General features: G+C 40.6%; 1 protein-coding gene across 1 annotated transcript in view; it reads left to right on the top strand.

Moving 5' to 3' along the window:
- thsd7ab (thrombospondin, type I, domain containing 7Ab) overlaps positions 1-19,570 on the top strand; it is a 137,579-nt gene that overhangs the window by 61,805 nt on the left and 56,204 nt on the right. The window contains exons 8-9 of the mRNA XM_079694302.1: positions 2,807-3,001; positions 5,121-5,364. Coding sequence (XP_079550428.1) covers positions 2,807-3,001; positions 5,121-5,364 — 439 coding nt within the window. The remainder of the gene's footprint in view (positions 1-2,806; positions 3,002-5,120; positions 5,365-19,570) is intronic.

Genomic DNA, 19,570 nt, shown 5'->3' with positions numbered 1-19,570 from the left:
ATAGAAAGCATATTAAGTCCCAGAAGCACTCAGTAAATCTTAGTTTGTGATAATGTGGGGTCATTTTGTTCGTGTTTTCTCTTCTAGAGAACTTGATTTGTCCTTCTATCGTCTCCTCACAGTTCATGGTTTGAGTGCAGGTGTTTTGGTGAAGTTGGCCCGGTTATTCCTGCACCTGTTCTGCAGGACTCACACAGACTCTGTTCTTTCTCTCCTGACTTCGGTGGATTGATCCTCCCCCCACCTTCACTCCCTCATCTGATGAAAATTGATTTGTTCTGTTTGGATTTTCTGTTTGCGTTTCGCCTCAGAGAGTTCTCGCTGCAATGTCAGCTGTATATTTTTTTCTCCAAGTGTGTCGCGGTCATAAAAGAAAAGGCCACACAGCCGGGCCCCAGACAAGAGACGAAGGTCGATACAAATGTTATTGAAACTGGCTATTGATATTCCCGATGCTGACTGCCTGCCCACTTAGACTGGGAGCCGCTCCTCCTGTGCACTCTAAGCATGGGGTCTTCCTCTCATAGTGGGAGGTTCATTCATGTTTTCTGTGTGTTAGCCTGAAAGCTGCTTGAGTCCCTTGTCGCTTCTTATTTTCACGCCTTCTCAGTTCACCCATGATTGCTCCACTGCACATCTGTCAAAGTGACATCTTAATGCAAAGTCCGGCCCGATCTGACGTTTGAAGCTCAAGTGATTCTCCTCAATTTCAATTCAATTTCAATTCAACCACTGAAAGATTTATATTTGCGTGGGTGTATGCACTGCTTACATCGGAAATATGCTCTGCTTAGTTCATGGCAGCAAATGCAGCAACATAGAGGAATATGTGGGTTAATATTATCCACTTATCGCTGATGCTAGGAGCTCATTAATAAAACATGGACAATAGTGTACACATGTGGGAATCCCATGTGAGTCTGCTCTGCCCGTGTTCAATGCCACTTTAGTATGGAGATTGTCCGGAGTCAAGAGTGCATCACTATGAATATATAAAACACAGATAATCCATAAAAGGGGTTGTAATCAACTGTCATGTCAATGTGGAATTCAAGAGTGAAATGTTTTGAATTATTTCTGTGGTGAAGCGCACTTATGTAAATCCAGGAGTAACAGAGATGTCACTGGTTTAAGTGCTGTTAGCAATTTCTGGTGCTTGGTTTAGATATTTTACAGGTTCTTTGAGCAGTCTGTGTTTCAGTTTTACATCGTAAAATGTGGGATTAAAAGGCAACTTCAGCGCTTGGAGATCCCCACAGAACACAATAAATAACTGACAGGCTTTATAACTTATGAAGTTAGGTTGATGTTACCTATAAATCTGTGAATGAGATGTCAGTAAATGCCACAGTCCATCCTGATGTTTACAAACCTGGCCTGGTTTCCTATCAAACAGTGTAAAAAGAGCAGGAAGTCAATCGACTGCTTCAATAAATCTCTTTTTCTGGACAGAATACTCTCTGACTGCTGTCTAGGAAAGATTTTTTTTGCTTATGCAGTCTGTTTTGAATCGTCTCCTTATGTCGACATATAAACCAGACACATGAATCATTCAAAGAATGCTAAATTGCTACTTGTGCCAGTTTATATTATATTTTACCCAAGTTGTCTTAGAGAAAACAGACGTCTTAAGAAAACGATCACGTCTCTCAAATTCAGAATGGGCTGTGTACTTGACATCGCGCCATCAATTAAGACACACAGACAGCTGTTCGCACTGCTGCCACCGACTCTGTGCTGAAGAGAAATCTGAGGGTGATAATCTCATTCTCGCAATGAATCTTTGAGCCCTCAAGTTTATATTCATTGCCCAAGGTTTGGTTTGGATTTATAGGGCAGTCACATGTGTACAAAGAAGGATGAAATATCGCACACAAACAGTTGTGATAAATCCCAGGTAAACAAAACAAGATAATACTAAGAAAAGGTGGCCCTTTATGTTGCTATGGTAGCAGTTTGGTAACATAAACAGGTCAGCTCATGCTCTAGTGATACTTATATCGCGGTAATATTAGGTTTTTATCTTTTAATAAAGAGTAATATAGGTTTAGTTTTTCATAAAGTAGACTATTATTTCTACATTACATTTACTATCTCAAGAAATTCCCTGAGAGAACCATCTTTAATTGTTAGTAATTAAAAGTAAAATACAATTTCTCTTCCCTTATTTGCTAAATATTCCCTATACAGTATATGTTTATGTAATATCATAAAACTTATTCTGAAACATACTCGGATTTAATTCCTGGAAGCACAGATGGTCCATTCGTAGAATAACAATGTTTATGTCAAAGCACATATCCTATTTGAGAAAGTAATTACAATGAATTAAATACTCAAACAAAACCACCTGTTTAGGCTATCAAGTCCACATAACACTTTAAAGTTTGTATCCAGAGTCTTTACCTGGAAACACAGATGGTCATTTCTTAGAAACAACATTTACCTTAAAACACATCTGGAAATGTTCAAATAAATAACCAATAAACCAAGTTTTGAAATGCAAAACCATCTGTTTTGAGTTTCAATAAAGTACTTTAGGCCCGGAAAACATTATTACATAAAAACACAGCTGGGAGTTTCTGTGCAATAACTGCGAATAGTGGCTGCCTTTCTCTTTCATTTTCAGCATCATTTTTGGTAATTACTGAGGTTGATTTCCTCAAAACCCATTAGTATAAAACATGAATATATTATTACTTCACCACAATTAGATTAGTACCCTAGTCTTTTAATTACATCATATATTTCCAAGTATAGAGAATAGAAAATAGTTACTGTGTTATTTCCCCCTTTGTTTCTTCAGGAGCGGAAGTGGACAGGAAGCTCTGCACGTCCTCCCCGGCTCCAGAGCCCGTGGCCTGTGAGGTGCCTTGCTCAAGAGACTGCGTGCTCAGTGATTGGACGCCCTGGACCAGCTGCTCCCAGACCTGCTCCAGTAAGACCATCGAGGGGAAGCAGATGAGGACGCGCTCCATCCTGGCCTACAACGCCGGGGAAGGTGAGTTCTGCAACATTCAGTATGGAGATGTATGCAGATGAGGCCCGGATATTGACTTCCTCATGGCCTTTCAAGTCGTCCTCTGCTGTCACTCACTGAATGTTTAGATTTCACACTTGTCTGCATGTGCATTTGTCCTTATCTCACACAGTCTGCTTATCTGTCCTGGTGATTATTTCTGTTGGTCTGTCGCCTCGCCTGACACTTACTTTTTATCAGTTTTTTTAAGATCATTTCTCTGCTTATTCTTGTTTTTTCTGGTTTATATCTCTGTCTGCGTCTGTTCTTCTTTTTGTTCTTCTTTTTGTTCTTCTTTTTTGTTATGTTTCAAAACATTTTCTTGCATCTTATCTAGGTGTGTGTGTTTTCCTCACAGTCACTGCGATGGTTGTGGCGTGGATCACAGTGATGGAGGGTAACAGTTGTAATAGGATTGTAGCTGTTTTAAACCTCTAGCTGTGTGTCTACTTCATTTTGCTTGTTTTGAGTTTTTAAAACAACATTATCGTAACAGCTTTAGGGTAACTTATAATGTATTTAGATTGTATTCATCCCGTTGTAGTGCAGTCGGGGCTTGTTGGCCATGTGTGAAATACTTTGGATGTGTTTATTCTGTTGTTCTACAGTTGTATTACTGTATGTACTGCATGCCTCACCTATCACATTCATATATTTAATATTTGTCTTTATCAAAGGTCTTATACGGGTGCCCAGGTTTCCAGAACTAGTTGGTAAATTCTTGATGTTAGACTAGAAGTATAGTAGCTGTACTTGTATTAGCTTTAGTATGTTTTAAAAATCTGATGGAATCATATCAAAACATATCCTGCTGTGTTTTCTGACACACATTTTTATAACGTAATCAAGACATATTCTCACACATGCTCAAGAACAATACCTGAAAGACGTCTCCCCACCACAGGTTCCCTCTGCAGAGTAGATTATCTGATAAGACTCAAAGCTCCTTAGCAGCTTTTGCAGCTCTTGTGTTGCATATTAATGAAAAATAGTTTAAAATACAGGAACTACTCCAAGCTTTTCCTTAAAGGTTCACGTTAATAAGCAACCACCAATATCTTGACTTGTGCTAATTAATACAGCAATACGCCTAATTAATGACCTCTTTAGCATAACTGCTTACGCTTTATTCACAGTGATTATTATGGGACTTTATGAAGCCCAAGTGCCTCTGACTAATTTAGTTGAATGAAATTCAAGATGCTTGCTCGGTGAAAATTGATGCAGCGCTTTGTGAATGAGCCAGCAAACTGTAATTTATCCTGCAAACACGAATCATTGCTGGCTTTCTTTGTTTTGTTTCTGGTTTGTGTTTCTGTAAGCGGCTTCACATTTTCCCCATTGTCCAACATGCAGACTTTCTAGGTCATTGTTCAGCAGCAGCTAATGCTCATCTTGCTAGTGTTGGGACATTGTTAGTCAGCTAGGTTGTCAGCAGATCGGTAGTTATGCTTGGCAACTAAAAGTTGGGATTTATCTGAGTTGGCAGTCTGTGATTCAGACCCGACTGCGTGTGCACCGCCACTCATTATGGAGCTTGCTCTCTGTCAACTCCAACAGCGAAATACAGGTGTTGAGGATTCAAAATCCCTCAATGCCTCTCAATCTCTGCTGAAAGCCCTAAGTGTCTGCAGTTACTCGAAACCTGAAAGGGCTCCATCGACACACCGACTGACTCTCTGACTGACAGAGAGAAATAACAGGGAGACAGGCAGATGAAGAAGGGATGGGACTAACAATTGATGGGATTGTGCACAACAAGGACCCTTATCAGAAGGAATGTGAGAAAAAAAGTGAGAGCATTGCTCACTTTTTTTTTAATATAAAGTAACATTGAAAACATTGGATCATCAAAATCACTAAATAATTGTGATGAATATTTCTATACTAATCAAAATGATTGTGATTAGCGTGCTAAGGTAGCTCACTAATAAGTGGGAGGCTATGTTGAATACGACCTGCGCCCCTTTGCCACATGCTGTCCATATATCTCCCCCTTCTCAGTATATTGGTCTTCTACTGTAAGGAGAGGCAAAAAGGCAATTTAGTAGTAGTTGATTAAGTACATGTTTCATCTGGAGTGTGTTTTTGTATTTCTCAGGTGGAGGTGCATGCCCGAACAGCAGTTCCCTTCAGGAGGTTCGGAACTGTAACGAACACGCCTGTACGGTTTACCACTGGCAGACGGGTCCTTGGGGTCCTTGTACCGAAGACCCCTCCGCTTCAACCCTAAACACCTCCACGGCAGTCGGAGCCAGCGGTGGTGGTGGTCCCTGCTCCACGGGAATGCAGACTCGTAAGGTCATCTGCGTCCGAGTCAACGTTGGACAGGTGCCCCCCAAGAAGTAAGCTCTTTTTCTTCTTGTTCATCTCCTTGGGAACACATGTTTGTTGGATTTATTTACCAGTGGTGTCCGGTCGTGTTTTTCCAATGACACGCTGCTGCAGCAGTCTTATTTAGACTTAATGGTCATTTCTTGCTTCGCTGGTTTGTAGATGTTTATAGCTGTGAAATAAGGTCTTGTCGAGTTGTGTTGGTATGAAATTGCTCACTACTCAGAACTAATATCCACTGGCCTGATGTGGTTCGCAATCATGCGCCTTCAGGATCCAAGGGTAGGCACGTTTTCATTTCAAAGAAATCTCTGCAACAGCCGATTTTACTGATTTGGGAACCTTTATCTAAATAGAAAAATCAAATCAGTTTAATCTAGAGCTGCCGTTCTGAAGATCGAGAACAGGGAGAGCTCCGTGGTGATGTGTGAAATCATTTTTTATGGATTGTTGCTACACAAACGAGAGTAATAATCGTTCCTAAAGCACATATTTAAAAACACTAGCCTGCATTATGAGGTCTAACAGTAACCCTTTATCATCCGTTGGTGAAGAGATCAAGTAATTTAGTCTGTTGATTTGAAAGCACATCAGTAGACCATTGTAAAGATACTGTATTTGTAATTGACATTGAACAGAAGGAAAATAAAGAAAAGAAGAGTCAGGAGGTGAGAGGCAGATGAGAGGAGCAGAAGTGTTGGGAAAGGGAAGTGACAGCGGGAGACTAGAGAGTCAGAAATAACAAAAACCAAGGAGACTCTGACAGAGCTGGTAAAGTAAGCAGAGCAGACTCTTTGCAAAGTTAACACCCAATTGATATCTTCCCTTTGCAGGAGACCAAATAAATAATCTCTCCGTCCCTGAAAGCCTAATTAACCCTGCCGTTTTGGGCGCTGGCAATTTCTCATTGATGATAATAACAGTAATTAAATGGGATTGATACTTTAAGGCAATGTAATCATGAGGCAGATGAGAGACAAGAAGTTTGTGGTTAGCTCTGAAGCCTACACCGCATGAGGCGGATTCAAAATATGCTGTCGAGTTCAAGTCTGCCAGAAAGATCAACTTTAGTGTGATGCTGAATGTTTGACTGGTTCACTGGACAATAACAAATTGTGAGTGGACTGCGAGTGTCTACATTTATTTAAAAGAAACCCCAATGAAGATTAATTGCGGAAAGTCCCAAAAGCATCCTCTAATATATGTTTAGTGTCTCTCTCTAATTCAAACAGATTCCTCCTCCTCTTGTCTGACACCTCCAAAGCGTGGTTATCAGCAAACAGGGGATAGGAACATCGATGATTTAAAGAGTCCGAGTGCGTTGTGTAGGTATAAGTACAAGGCAAATGTGATTTGCAGAGAGCACCACATGATAAAATGAAGATTAATGCCCAGTTTCAGCGGTGGCTGTGTGAGCACCTGACCCTGACTTTGCAGCAGCTGCACTTAACGGGCGGCAGAACAGAGGTCGAAGACCAGGATGCCTTTTATTCCTTTTTATTTTTAAATCCACACCGGCAAAGCTGGAGAAACAGAAAAACACCGGCCCAGCGGGTGGGAGGGTAGCAGGGCTCGAAGTGTCAAGGGTAATGGCATTGAGCTACTGACAGAAAAGCTTTTAGTCGATTTGCCTCCATTATCTGTAGTCGATCAATTTGTATAAAAAAAACGAATCAAATAAACAACAGCATCCCTTATGACTAGTAAACACAATATTTGACTAAGTGGACTCCTATCAAGCACCTACTCACCCTCTCAGCAGGGCGTTATTGTTGTTGACCTCAGTTGAGTGGCTTTGAGGTTTTGGGTAATGAAGGTCACACACTTTTCTTAACATAAGCCTGAAGGTGTTTGACATTTCCATCCTGTGTCCCTTTATTGTTGACTTATCTGACTTGCAAATACCACAGGATGTCTTTAATATCTTGTGATGCTGTTGTTGTTGTTATTCTTTCATTATTTGCTGTAATGGATAAATCAATTAAGATGTGCAGAGATCAATGTGCTACAGGCTATCCGACAGGTTGTAAACAAATCCCCACTTGAAAACGGCAGCATTAAAGGATAGGTTCATCATTCAATACCTAAATGCCCGTATGTGCATTCATCGAGGGGGTTATTGATCCTTTTTGTTCATCATCCTCTCTCAACATAACTGGTGGATGAGAGACCTAAGAGTCCGCGTTATGTGAGTGGATATAGGGAACTGTTAGACCTGATATGGGCTTTTACGTTAAGTGCGGCTATTCTGGTGTTTTTGTTTCAGTAATGTGGGGAATTGGAGGACTGCTCTCTGACTTTTAGAGTTAATATACAACCATCACAAGCTCTCATTGTCCACTTTAATGTTACTCTATACTCTCATTTTGGGATTAAGCTTCCATCTTCCATTTAGAGACTTCCTGCATAGTTTGTATTTACAGATTTCAACACAGTTAAAGGTGGGGTAGGTAAGTTTGAGAAACCGGCTCGAGATACACTTTTTGTTATATTCCATGGAATGCTCTTAACATCCCGATAGCAATGAATATCTTAAGTGCTTTGACAAAAAATCCATAACAACATTTCATCTGTGGAAGCCGTAGTACTGTACTACCCGGCCCGGCTAAAATAACTGGATGGCCTACCTGCCTGTCAGCCTTCCATCTGTGCACAAACTTATCTCGTGCCCTCATTGGTCATGTGCGCGTTCCTGTGTGTTGGAGGAGGGGCTCTGTAAGGAAGTGGCAGATTTTTTCTGGCTGTGTATTTTCAAATTCTAGCGCACTCAAGCTCGTTTCTCCAAAATTACCTACCCCACCTTTAACACCTAAAACTCTGAGATGTAATTTTAGCATGAAGAGTACTTTCAAAGAAACTTGCAGTTTAATTCAACAATGCCGTTTTAATGCTGTAGTGCAGCAACAACAGTGACCTTTAGAATTAGCCTGAGGTTTGCAGAAGCAGTCTTTGTTTCAACGTCAACAATAGTCATATCCAAGCTTAATGCCCAAGGTCCCACAGTTCTTTTTTCATGAAAATAAATTATATTTGGGAGAACATGAACCATAAATAGGTGGATCTAAATGCCCAGTATATGTAGCAATGAACTACCAATTCACGTTCTAAGCTACCTTAAACCTGGGTTCTCTTAATGACCAGATCATATTGAGACTTTTTTATCTCAGTCTTGACTGCTTGAAAGAAGCACTGTAAATGCTATGAAACCGGGTCTCTCTGCTCAAAGTGAGGCTTCTCTGCACCTGCCTTCATAGACCGGTGGTGCTGTCCTTGGTGCTGAAGAAACTTCCATTACACTGACCCTGCCGGTTTATAACCCTCACTATGCCCATGACGTCCTTTTGTAATCTTACCGCTGTAACCCTCAAAGGTGTTGATTCAAATCTTTAGCAGGATTTTCCCTCAGCCACTGTCACTGGCAGGGGTCCAGTAACAGGCTTTAAGCCGGTATGTTGACTTCACGAAAGTTAAAGCCAAGAACTGTTATACATATACACTAACACACAGAGGACATCAAATAATTTCCACGCCTCATGGGAAATTAACTTTGACTCTTCAACTCACAATGACAAACATTGCCACCAAGATGTGTCCTATTAGTTTGATTGCCAATTAGACACATTTGTTAGCTTAAAGAGGGTTATGCCAATCAACAAGTTTTCAAATCAGCATGAGTCAATTAGCAGAGCTGGAAGAGGCCAAATCATCGCTACTTAACATGCAGGAGCATTGGTCTAAAAATGGAGAGGAACAGATTGAAAAATATGTCAACATGCAACAAACTCAAACTGCAGTGATTGAAATAAACACAAGTCCACAATGATTGACATTTACACAATTGCAGGAAGGAAAAGGTGCTCAAATGGTTCAACAAAGCGTCAGACTCAAACAAGTTAAGCATTTTCAACCATCATAGAAATGTAAAGATGGTGTGTACAGAGCACAGAGTAACAGCATGACCCATGAATAGATAATAAATACACCTTCTTGAAACCGTTCACTCCAATGATTCCAATAGCTGTTCAAGTGGCATGAAAGCTAGATAATGTGAAGACAAAAGAGTATGATATATTATTTATATGTATATATATTTTATAATAGAGATCAAACCATTCAGTGATCCATAATGCATTGTATGGATTGAAGACATTATGTTTCTCTGATATTTACTTGTCACTTTATCTGTAGTTTAGTACACGTTGTGGTCCATCTTTTATCCAAGCTTTGGTTGCTTTTTATTTCCCAAATGGATAAGGCAGACCAACAACAAACAAACAAAACAACTGGCACTTGTTTTGTACCTTTCTTGACTAAAGGAAAAGCATACATTTGAACTGTGTCCCCGGCCATCTGTTGCTCAGAGAGGCGGTGTTTTCAAGCCTATACTCAGAAGTGGCTCGATATTGTTATTTCCTTTTTCCTTTTTTCTTCTTTGCTACATGTCTTCATCTAGCAAAATCCAACAGGCAGGTATTTTTGATCAGTGCACCCATGGGATCCCAGCAGAACAAACAAACATGGCCACCTGCACCCTGCTTATGCAGATGTGTCCTGTCTTATTCACCAATGGATCTGAGCTGTCTTCCTCCCGCAGCCCTAGGCAGTGAACCTGAGTGCATGTCACAAACACAAACACACCCAGACACACACACAACACACACACACACACACACACACACACACACACACACACACACACACACACACACACACACACACACACACACACACACACACACACACACACACACACACACACACACACACACACACACACACACACACACACACACACACACACACACAAACACTAACTGTCACAGCCCAATAAAAATCGGGAGCCACAACAGAGATAAATATGTCAGTGCCTCAGGCTTGGGCTGCTATCTTCATATCGAGAAAAGCTGTTGTGGTGTGAGTAAAAAAAACAACAACGTCTGCTTATTGATTCTGACAGTCTGGGTTCTGCATGCTACCAAATGTGTCTTTGTATAATCACATTGATGCTGTGGAGACCGAATGATTCATGGTTATGATGTTCGGCAGTAGCTGTATTAATGCCAGTCAATCATCTCGCTGCCGTGTTGTCTAATGGAGGCTGTGTTTACACTCAGCTTTTCACTCTGATATATCGCTTGAAGGTCTCAAGAAGGAGGCCAAAGACACCACTGAACGGTTCCTTGAAGAACTGCAACTGTTTTATGCTAAATTTAAAAATGATGTTCTTTTTTTGTAGTCTGTAATTTTGATAATGAAATTAATTAGGCCTTATCTCTTCCCAGCAGACCTTGTTTTTGCGTGTGTATTCTCTCTTAAAACTACTGACGGTTCATTTCTTTGAATCTCCTCACTTCATCCTGCTCAACCATCTGCTCATGTGTTGAACACAGCCTCTCACTGAACAGATTACTCAATGCGCTAATAGCAGCGCAACACGAGCATTAGCCTGGCTGCTCGTGTTAATGTCGCGCTTTGGGACCAGCTCCGGGGGCCATGTTGTGCATGCCCTGGCCTCGCTACAAATTACGACATTTAAAGATCATTATGGGATTGTGACTAGAACCAGGAAGTCAGTTACAAAGCAGATGGCATTACTGGATGGTTTCATTCATTTCAGACTGTGTGCTGCATTTTCATGGTGGTAAACCAACAAGTGAACTGTTGGAAAAGCAACAATTAGAAAATTGTTCAGTGAGGATAAAATACTAAATACAAACAAGAACATCTGACAAGCAAAGACATTATCACAGATAAAATGAACAAAAACTGGAGGAATACAGTGAAGTACCACAATGTATACATGAAAACATGCATAAAAGACAATATTACAACTGGCTTTCACACCCCCACACACAGAGTCTCCCAGCCAAACATTGTGCTGTTCCTATTCTGGCTGGTATTGTGTTTTTTTTTTCTGGCTATTGTATTGTATTTGCCAACAAACGTGGTCTGTTTTTTTAATGAAAACTGGAATGTAATTGAATTTTAATGATCTAAATTTGGATAATACCCACAATTAGTGTGGCCACAATCTAATTATACTATAAAGGAAACAAAGGGGGTTCTCTTGGTAGAGGCAAACCTGCTAGGAGTCAACTCATTGCCCTATATGTAAAGCACTCAAAACACTCCGATTGGATACAAGGGGATTATAAGAAACACAATCAAAATGATAGCTGCATTAAACAATGTTTTAAAAATAAAAATAAACATGTGAAGCAGCCTTCTGAAGGTGTCAGAAATGATGACTGAACTTCCCGCAGGAAACTACCATCAGTTTTTGCACCAAATTATTGTTTTAGGTTCTCCTGGGCCTTTAGCCAATCCCAGCATGCAGCTCACTAGTATGCAACAGACTCACATTGACAACAGACACTCTTCCCATTCACACTTCAGTCAGACAACTCACGTGTTTCTTAATTTGTTTATTAGAACAGCATATACTTTGAGTTTGGCGTCTAGGCTCAGGCCTCATCACTCCACAGATTTACAAAGAACATCACCCGAGCCTACAGGTAGAAGCTGGGGTGGAGCTGGGGTGGAGCTGGGGTGGAGCTGGGGTGGAGCTGGGTTGGAGCTGGGGTGGAGTTGGGGTGGAGCTGGGGTGGAGCTGGGGTGGAGCTGGGGTGGAGCTGGGTTGGAGCTGGGGTGGAGCTGGGGTGGAGCTGGGGTGGAGCTGGGGTGGAGTTGGGGTGGAGCTGGGGTGGAGCTGGGGTGGAGCTGGGGTGGAGCTGGGGTGGAGCTGGGTTGGAGCTGGGGCAGGCAAGTAGCAGCAACATGAAACAGAGCAGGAACATGAACGTAGCAGTAGCAAGTGAACACAGCAGTGGCAGCAGCAGCAGCGAGGCAGAGGCAGGAAGACCTGGCAGCTTAAATAGAGCGGCATGTTTGGAGAATGTGTTTGGTTGGTTGTAAGAGGGACGAGGTGCGTCATGTGTTAATGTATCATTGGTGCTCGAGTTGACTGCCTGAACTAGCTCGCAGGCTTCGCCCCATTTATGGTTGATTTAGAGTTTACAGTTTAAAGGAAACTGACAAAGATGGAGAGGGACATCATCATTATATTCATAACTTAAACAGATCCCAGTGAACAAAATGATTACTTTAGTGGGAAATGATCACAACACTTCAGTAACAAGCAGAAATACACATGTTGTGTTTAGTTTGATTGACACCACTTTAGTAAGTAAGTTCAATTGTATTTGAGAAGATAGCAAGGATCTATCCTTGCAATGTTTCTTATTGATAATAACTTGAAAACTGACTCGGGGTATTTATTAAAGTTTAACTTGCAATACAAAATGACCCCTATGTTTCTGAAACCCAACTTTGATTTGGAAGCCTGGGACATAAGAAACACATTTTATCTTGATGTGCATTTATTGCTAGAATGTTCTCATGACTCAGATCAGTTAACCACAAGATGTCACTTCTTAGCAAACAAAGGGTGTTTAAGGGGTACAAACCGACATTCAATGATGTTGTTTTTCTACTAAGGACAAATCAGCTAAAACATTTGCTTGTTGTTCATGTGTTTTCAGGGGACATTGTAAAGGTGAAGCCTACTGTAAAAGGCAGGCAGTTTGCACTCTAGCAATGAGGCTTGTATTTCTCTGGGGTTTCGTTTGGTATTCATAGGGCTTTCTGTCTAGATTAAAGGCAAAAGTCAAACTGTATTTTTTAAACTTCTGTCTATTATTCAAATAGGAACAGTGTTTTATTGCCGTAGCTCTTCTAAGATCCTGCACAAGGGGTAAATTGTAGCTCATCCCCAGACATTCATAATTTTTGAGTGGCAGAGTGAGTATAACCAGGTCAAAAGTGTAATCCCCTCTTTGTCAGAGAGCTCTTATAGCCACATTATCTAATCGCACAGCCTCAGTGCTCTGATCCCTCGTGATGTGGAGACATGTTTCTCTGCCTCAGGGCCATTTTCCAGAAATCAATAAGCATAAGAAATACAGCATCTGAAGTCCTTGTACAAACGTATATATGTCATGCTGCATTTATAAACATACAAAAGAAAGAACGAAAAACAAAATAATGTATACACTACATTGCTTTTAAGCCTACAGCTGCAGTATTGTTGCGATAGTTGCATACAGTATCCTATTTGCATCTAATTTGAGATAGATTTGATCCTTTATTAACTGATAAAACTTTGAATTGATCAACATGGTTATGAGAGTCACTGCACTGTGCCTTCTGTTGTGTAGCTCAAAGCTAAATAGATTGAGTTCGATAAATATAAACCTTGTAACAAACCAAAATGAAAAGTGATGTTTCTTTTGTTTCTCTGAGACTTTAACAATTTTGTTCATGCGCCTGTTTGATATATGCCTCCTTCTTATTGGATTAATTATATCATACATTGCTTTTCCATCTGCTCTATGTACGACTTGATTGTATTTAGTTCTTCCAGATTGTTGTCCACGGTTTATTTTTGTCGCTGCTTCTCTGCCAGGTTTGACTTCATAAAGAGCCTTGTGATCTGTACAGTCTGCAGACGGTGCAGAATTAAAGGTTTATACGTTGTTAAAATGCTGATTAGCCCTGGTGTAGCGATTGTTCTGCACTCTCAGGTTCATGAATTGGATCAGAAGAGCCTTGTGTCATGTTGAAGTGCCCTCAAGCTAGTCACCTGTTCGTTCACCTTTTTATGGACGCGAGAGCTGAAGGCTAACAATGTAAATGTAGCATTCGGCAGCTGTATTTTCTTTATCCTAGGGACCATTCACTTGTATGAAGACACCAGAGGATTTGTTCCACTCGAGAGGGATTTAGCTCTCCTTTTGTAGCTGTTCCATTATTGCATTTTCCCCTATGAGGCTCCCTATCGCTTCCCTGATAACACCATGCTAACGAGTATGGGACTCCCGGAGGACAGCGCTCATTCTCAGCAACATTAAACCTGACCCGTGTGTCAGCAATTGGATGAGGAAACAGGCAGGAAACTTCCCTGCTGCGCCACGGCAACGCACTATTTCAGAGCTCAGATTACAAGATGTCTTCCAGCAGGTCTATCTCGACCTATTTATCTGTTCCCGGCGGTATGCACAGGGGACCCTAGGTGCTTAAATGACTGAAGATTAACCACAACCACGAGAAACCTCGGCTTGACCCTCGGTGCTCTGCAAACAAAAAGGGATTATCACTCACTGATAGCAGGTTCCAGTTAAAACAAAGGAGCTTCTGTCTTGAGGCCCTCCTGCTAGCTTTTAGCTTAACCCTGAAGGAGCTCTGTGTGTAGCACTTTCCTCACTAGAGAGAAATACATGTAATACATCCTCGTGGAGTCAACAATTCCTGTGCCGTTTACTTTCTTCTGTGGGGGGAGTATGACCGACTCTCCTCCATATCTATAACACTGTGAGCCAGATGGCGAACATCAGTCTTGAACTGCATGTGATTATGAAGGTTTTCATCAGTTTTTATTGCCCTAGATTTTCCCTAGAATAATTACATTCTGTACTCAAGCAATACCCAGATGGCTGGTGTGCCGAACCTCCACAGTGATATTCATTAAAGCTTTAAACATGGTTTATAACTCTGTATATATATATTGTATGTATTACATGTCAGTTGAATCCAGACTGTCGGTACGTTTATGAAAGTAATTTGGGCCTGTCTGATGTTTTACAGTTAGTTGCAAAAGTTGCAATGTAATGCTATAATAACCGTAAGATGATGAAAGAAAGTACGACTTTGTCTGAGCAAAATGCTAACTCACTTTCTGGACATATCAACATGTTCGCTTAATGTTTTGAAATTGACATTTTTTTATCAGTAGTGACCACACACTAAGCCCATAACAACATTGCATCAATGCTTGTTAATGAAGCAGTATAATTAGATTAATGAGTGCCGACTTTGCATTCATCTGTGTTAATAGTCAAATCATGTCTGTTCTATTGACATCGCCCAATATCACAAAGCACACATTTGCCTTAATGGGCTTTACAATCTGTTTAGCATACAAATCCTTTTCTCTTTGATTCTTTATCCAAATAAGAAAATAAACTTCCAAACAAACCCTGTTATAGCGAGGAAAAAATGCCAGTAATGGCGCATTTCCACTGCAGCGGGTAGCCCCGTTTAAGCGTCCTTAATCGTCCTCAAGCGGCCAGGCCAGTTTTTGGTGGCCTTTCCATATAGCGTAGCACCGGTGTCGGTACCAGATGTGTTCGGGGGCCGTGTCTTACCAATGACGTCACGCATTGTACGCATTGTGATTGGCTGTACGGTAATTTACCCAGGGGTGCTTGGGGGCAAATCACATCTACAGATCATGACGAAGCGAATTGAAGTATTCCTATGCTCCTAGCGTGTGAAAATGTTTGTGAAAAACATGTTAAGAAAACATGAAAACGGAGCAATGGCTGTACGCCATTGGCTGTACGGCAACTCAAGAGGACCATCATACACGGTCAAATTCCGAACATTTAAACATAGCCTACACTTCATTCTTTACTTTGTCTGTTATTATATGTAGAAGATGAACTACCTCTCTGAAAGGTCCCAATGTGTTCATTTTGATGGGCTGTCTTCTGAGTGGTTAAACATCACTAATGATTTTCTGACTTCTGAGGATATATAATTACACCATAATAAGGTTTTACTATCACAGTGCACTGAGATTTGTGACAAACTGTAAAGCACTTACGCATCACTGTACACTGTAAACCAAGGCGGTTTTGCCATCACTTACTGTACTGAGGCTCAGTCACTGGTACATTTTCATTTACAAAGCCATGTTGGATAAAGTACCATCTTATATCTGCTACCTGATCTGTCTTAGAGAAGAAAGCTTTTAGATGTGCAGCTCCACTAACTTGGAACAGTTGAACATTGTAAAATTACCAAGCTGGTACCACAAGCTGGTACCAATACATGTTTTTAAAGCTCGGTTGGATGCTCCACAATCAGATGCTGTTGGTACCTGTACATGTGGATAGATATGTAAATTGTAATCCCTGTAATTTTTGCTGTATGATGTCCTTTTGTTGTTCTGTTGTTTATGTTTTTATGTCTTCATGTGGAACCTACTGCTGCAGGTCTCCCTTGAAAAATAGATCATTGATCTCAATGGGATTTTACCTGAATAAATAAAGGTTTTGAATTGAATGTCGAGCATTAACTACAAGTCACTCAAATGCATAAACTGGAGAATAATTATGTTACAAGTATTACAGGAAACATATCCAAGTGTAACAAACATCAAGTATTAACCTTACTGTTTTTTACTAACAGTAACCAACTAATAATTTTCATAAAGTGCATATTTATTCCAAACTCACAATATATATATATATATATATATATATATATATATATATATATATATATGTAATAAAACATAATGCACAATGGTACACAGTATCCAAACTCTTTAGGCACTGGTCAGAGGCATTCATGTAAAGCAGATCACCAGAATCCAATACTGGTAAAAACGTTGCAGAGATCAAATGTTTCCTTGTCTGAAAGGAGAAACCTAATTTTAAAACAACATTTTCAGTGTGTGACTTGAAAGATAAGTTCTGATCAATAATAAAACCTAGATATGTGTATGTAGTGACCCTTTACATGTCAACGTCAGTCCCTTGAACAGTACAAATGTTGGGGAGAAAAGAAGTTAACTTTTTGCCATTTGAGAATATCATGAGTTTGGAGTTGTCTGCATTTAATACTAACTTGAGTTGAGATAAATGGGATGGAATAACATCAAAGGCAGACTGGAGGAAATCAAGACTTTGCTCTATAGAAGAGGATGAACAATAAATAACAGCATTTGAAAAATTATTAGAGATTATTTAAATATATGGTGAAATTATTGGTCATAATATGGAACCTTGGCGCACACCCTTTCAAATCAAATCAATCAAATCAAGTTTTATTTATATACCACATTTATAAATGATTTTTGGTCAAGCCAAAGTGCTGTACAAATAATAAAAAATACCCTACAGTAAAGACATTTTACAGCTAATACAACAGCAGTTTGTTCAGAATATCAGTATGAGAAGAAAACGACACCCTCTGTCCTTAGACCCTCACATCGTACAAGGAAAAACTTCCAGAGAAACCCCACAGTTTAAAGGGAAAAATGGGAGAAACCTCAGGGAGAGCAACAGAGGAGGGATCCCTCTCCCAGGACGGACAGAAGTGCAATAGATGCCGTGTGTAAATCGAAGAGATAATACATTCACAACATAGGTAGACCAAATGTTAGGAAATGCATGTGTTTATAATAAGAGGATGAATCCACGAAGATGTCAACAATCCTGTGGGAGCCTTCAGGGAGGCAGCACGACGAGACCCAGGCAGGAGACAGGTTCAGCCACGACCCAAAGTCCACTAATTAATCCAGAACTCAGGATAGAGGATCCAGGATGCGCGACCACAGCAAGAGGATCAGCCTCGACTCAAGATCCCGGCATAGATATAGACACAAAAGAAGAAAACTGTGGCTGGGTTAATCGGAACATGAGAATACACAGATACAGACAGACAGAAGGAAGAACAAGCACTCCCTTTGGAGGGATTTTTTTTAAATATTGAAGTTAAATGCATCAATCTGGTGCACTTTGAGAGCAAAATGAAGAGATATATGGATACCTCTCAACATCCATATGAAACAACTGTAAACAGATTTACTTTGCCTTTATGGATTCGATTGTGGACCTGATTGTGATTGCTGCACATTATCCCTTACTTAATAAATAGTTTTTTTGATAATCTATTATATAGAAAAGTATATCATATTGATATATAATATATAATTTCTTGATAATATATAATATAATCAAATATAACAATCAAAACGAAATAAGAAAAATACTCCGTTGTTACTGTTTGAACTAACGTACCAACGGCACTGAACATATTACATATTACCTACCATATTACGTTATATACTTCTTACCTTCGATTTCTCTTATTCTTCTCCTCATTCGTCTTTGTTTTTCTTCAAGTTTGTATTGTATTTCTTCAAGTTTTTATGTTGTTGGTCGAATGCACTTAAGCGTCAGCTAAATGCAATGTAATGTAATGATCAAAACAACCCTCTATACTCTAGACCAGGGGTTACAAAATAAAAATGGAAAATAAAAAAATAAAAAATTGATTAAAAAAAATGGATTACTTTTTTTTATAATTTTTTTTTAATAATAACGTTTGCATAGACATTTTCAGGGGCGGACCAGCCATCTGTATAATTTCCCCGCAACGAGGCTCCCCCTTTGACAATCCACTAGCGCAGTGTTTCTCAAACTTTTTTTTCACCCCCCCTCGTCGACAGGGCCAGTCTCTGGCACTGTTAGTTTGGGGGTCGCAGGCTGAAAAGTTTGGGAACCCCTGCTCTAGACAGCGTGGGTAAATTACCATACAGCCAATCATGCGTGACATCATTGACGTCATTACATCTGGTACCCCGAACACATCTGGTACCGCCGACACCGGTACTTTTTCCCTCTTTTTCGGGCCCCATAAAATCGTGGTTCTATCAGGCCAGGGCCAGGGCTGAACTTGTGACGTCAACACTCTCGACTGCCGATTGGTCAGAGAGAATCGTCGCGAGATCGCGCGCGAGATCATCCCGAGCGTCGCACATATATCTAGAAGCAAGCTCGCAGCATTTTTATACACAGCATTTTTGTAAACGGAGGAGCTACAAAAATGGCAACGTCAAAGAAAAGCACACCGTGGTCGACCGAGGAGGTGACGACATTCCTACATCTCATTGGGGATGATAAAATCCAGCGGGAGCTCGACGGAACAACTCGAAATGTGAAGAAAAAAAAAAGCTGATCACCCCGCCTACACTGCGTTGTTACCCCAGGTCCTAAACTGTAATGGAAATGCGCCACGGCCTCGGACGGCCAGCGAGGCAGCCCGAGGCCTGAGCGAGGACGCTTAGGGACGCTTAAACGGGGATACCCCGCTGCAGTGGAAATGTGCCATTAGAGCAACAGAGGAGGGAGCGCTTTCCCAGGACAGTCAGATATGCAGCAGAAGTTGTGCTTCAGAACAAACGTGATTAAATGACAGTAATAAAATAACCTTGATCGCACATTTCTATGGACTCAGTGTGTTGTTGCCTACATAGACATGTGTGTCTATTCTCTCTCACTTCATGCTCAGCTTGCCAGCATCTCTTGCTGTACAGTAATCTGGGTTTACATTGATCTTTTCTTGTGTTTAGTGCCTATCATCAACACT

The sequence above is a fragment of the Notothenia rossii genome (genome assembly GCF_949606895.1).
Source record: "Notothenia rossii genome assembly, chromosome: 7".
NCBI classification, from domain to species: Eukaryota; Metazoa; Chordata; class Actinopteri; order Perciformes; family Nototheniidae; genus Notothenia; species Notothenia rossii.
The sequence above is the reverse complement of the archived record's forward strand: the minus strand, read 5'-3'. Positions and strand labels throughout refer to the sequence as shown.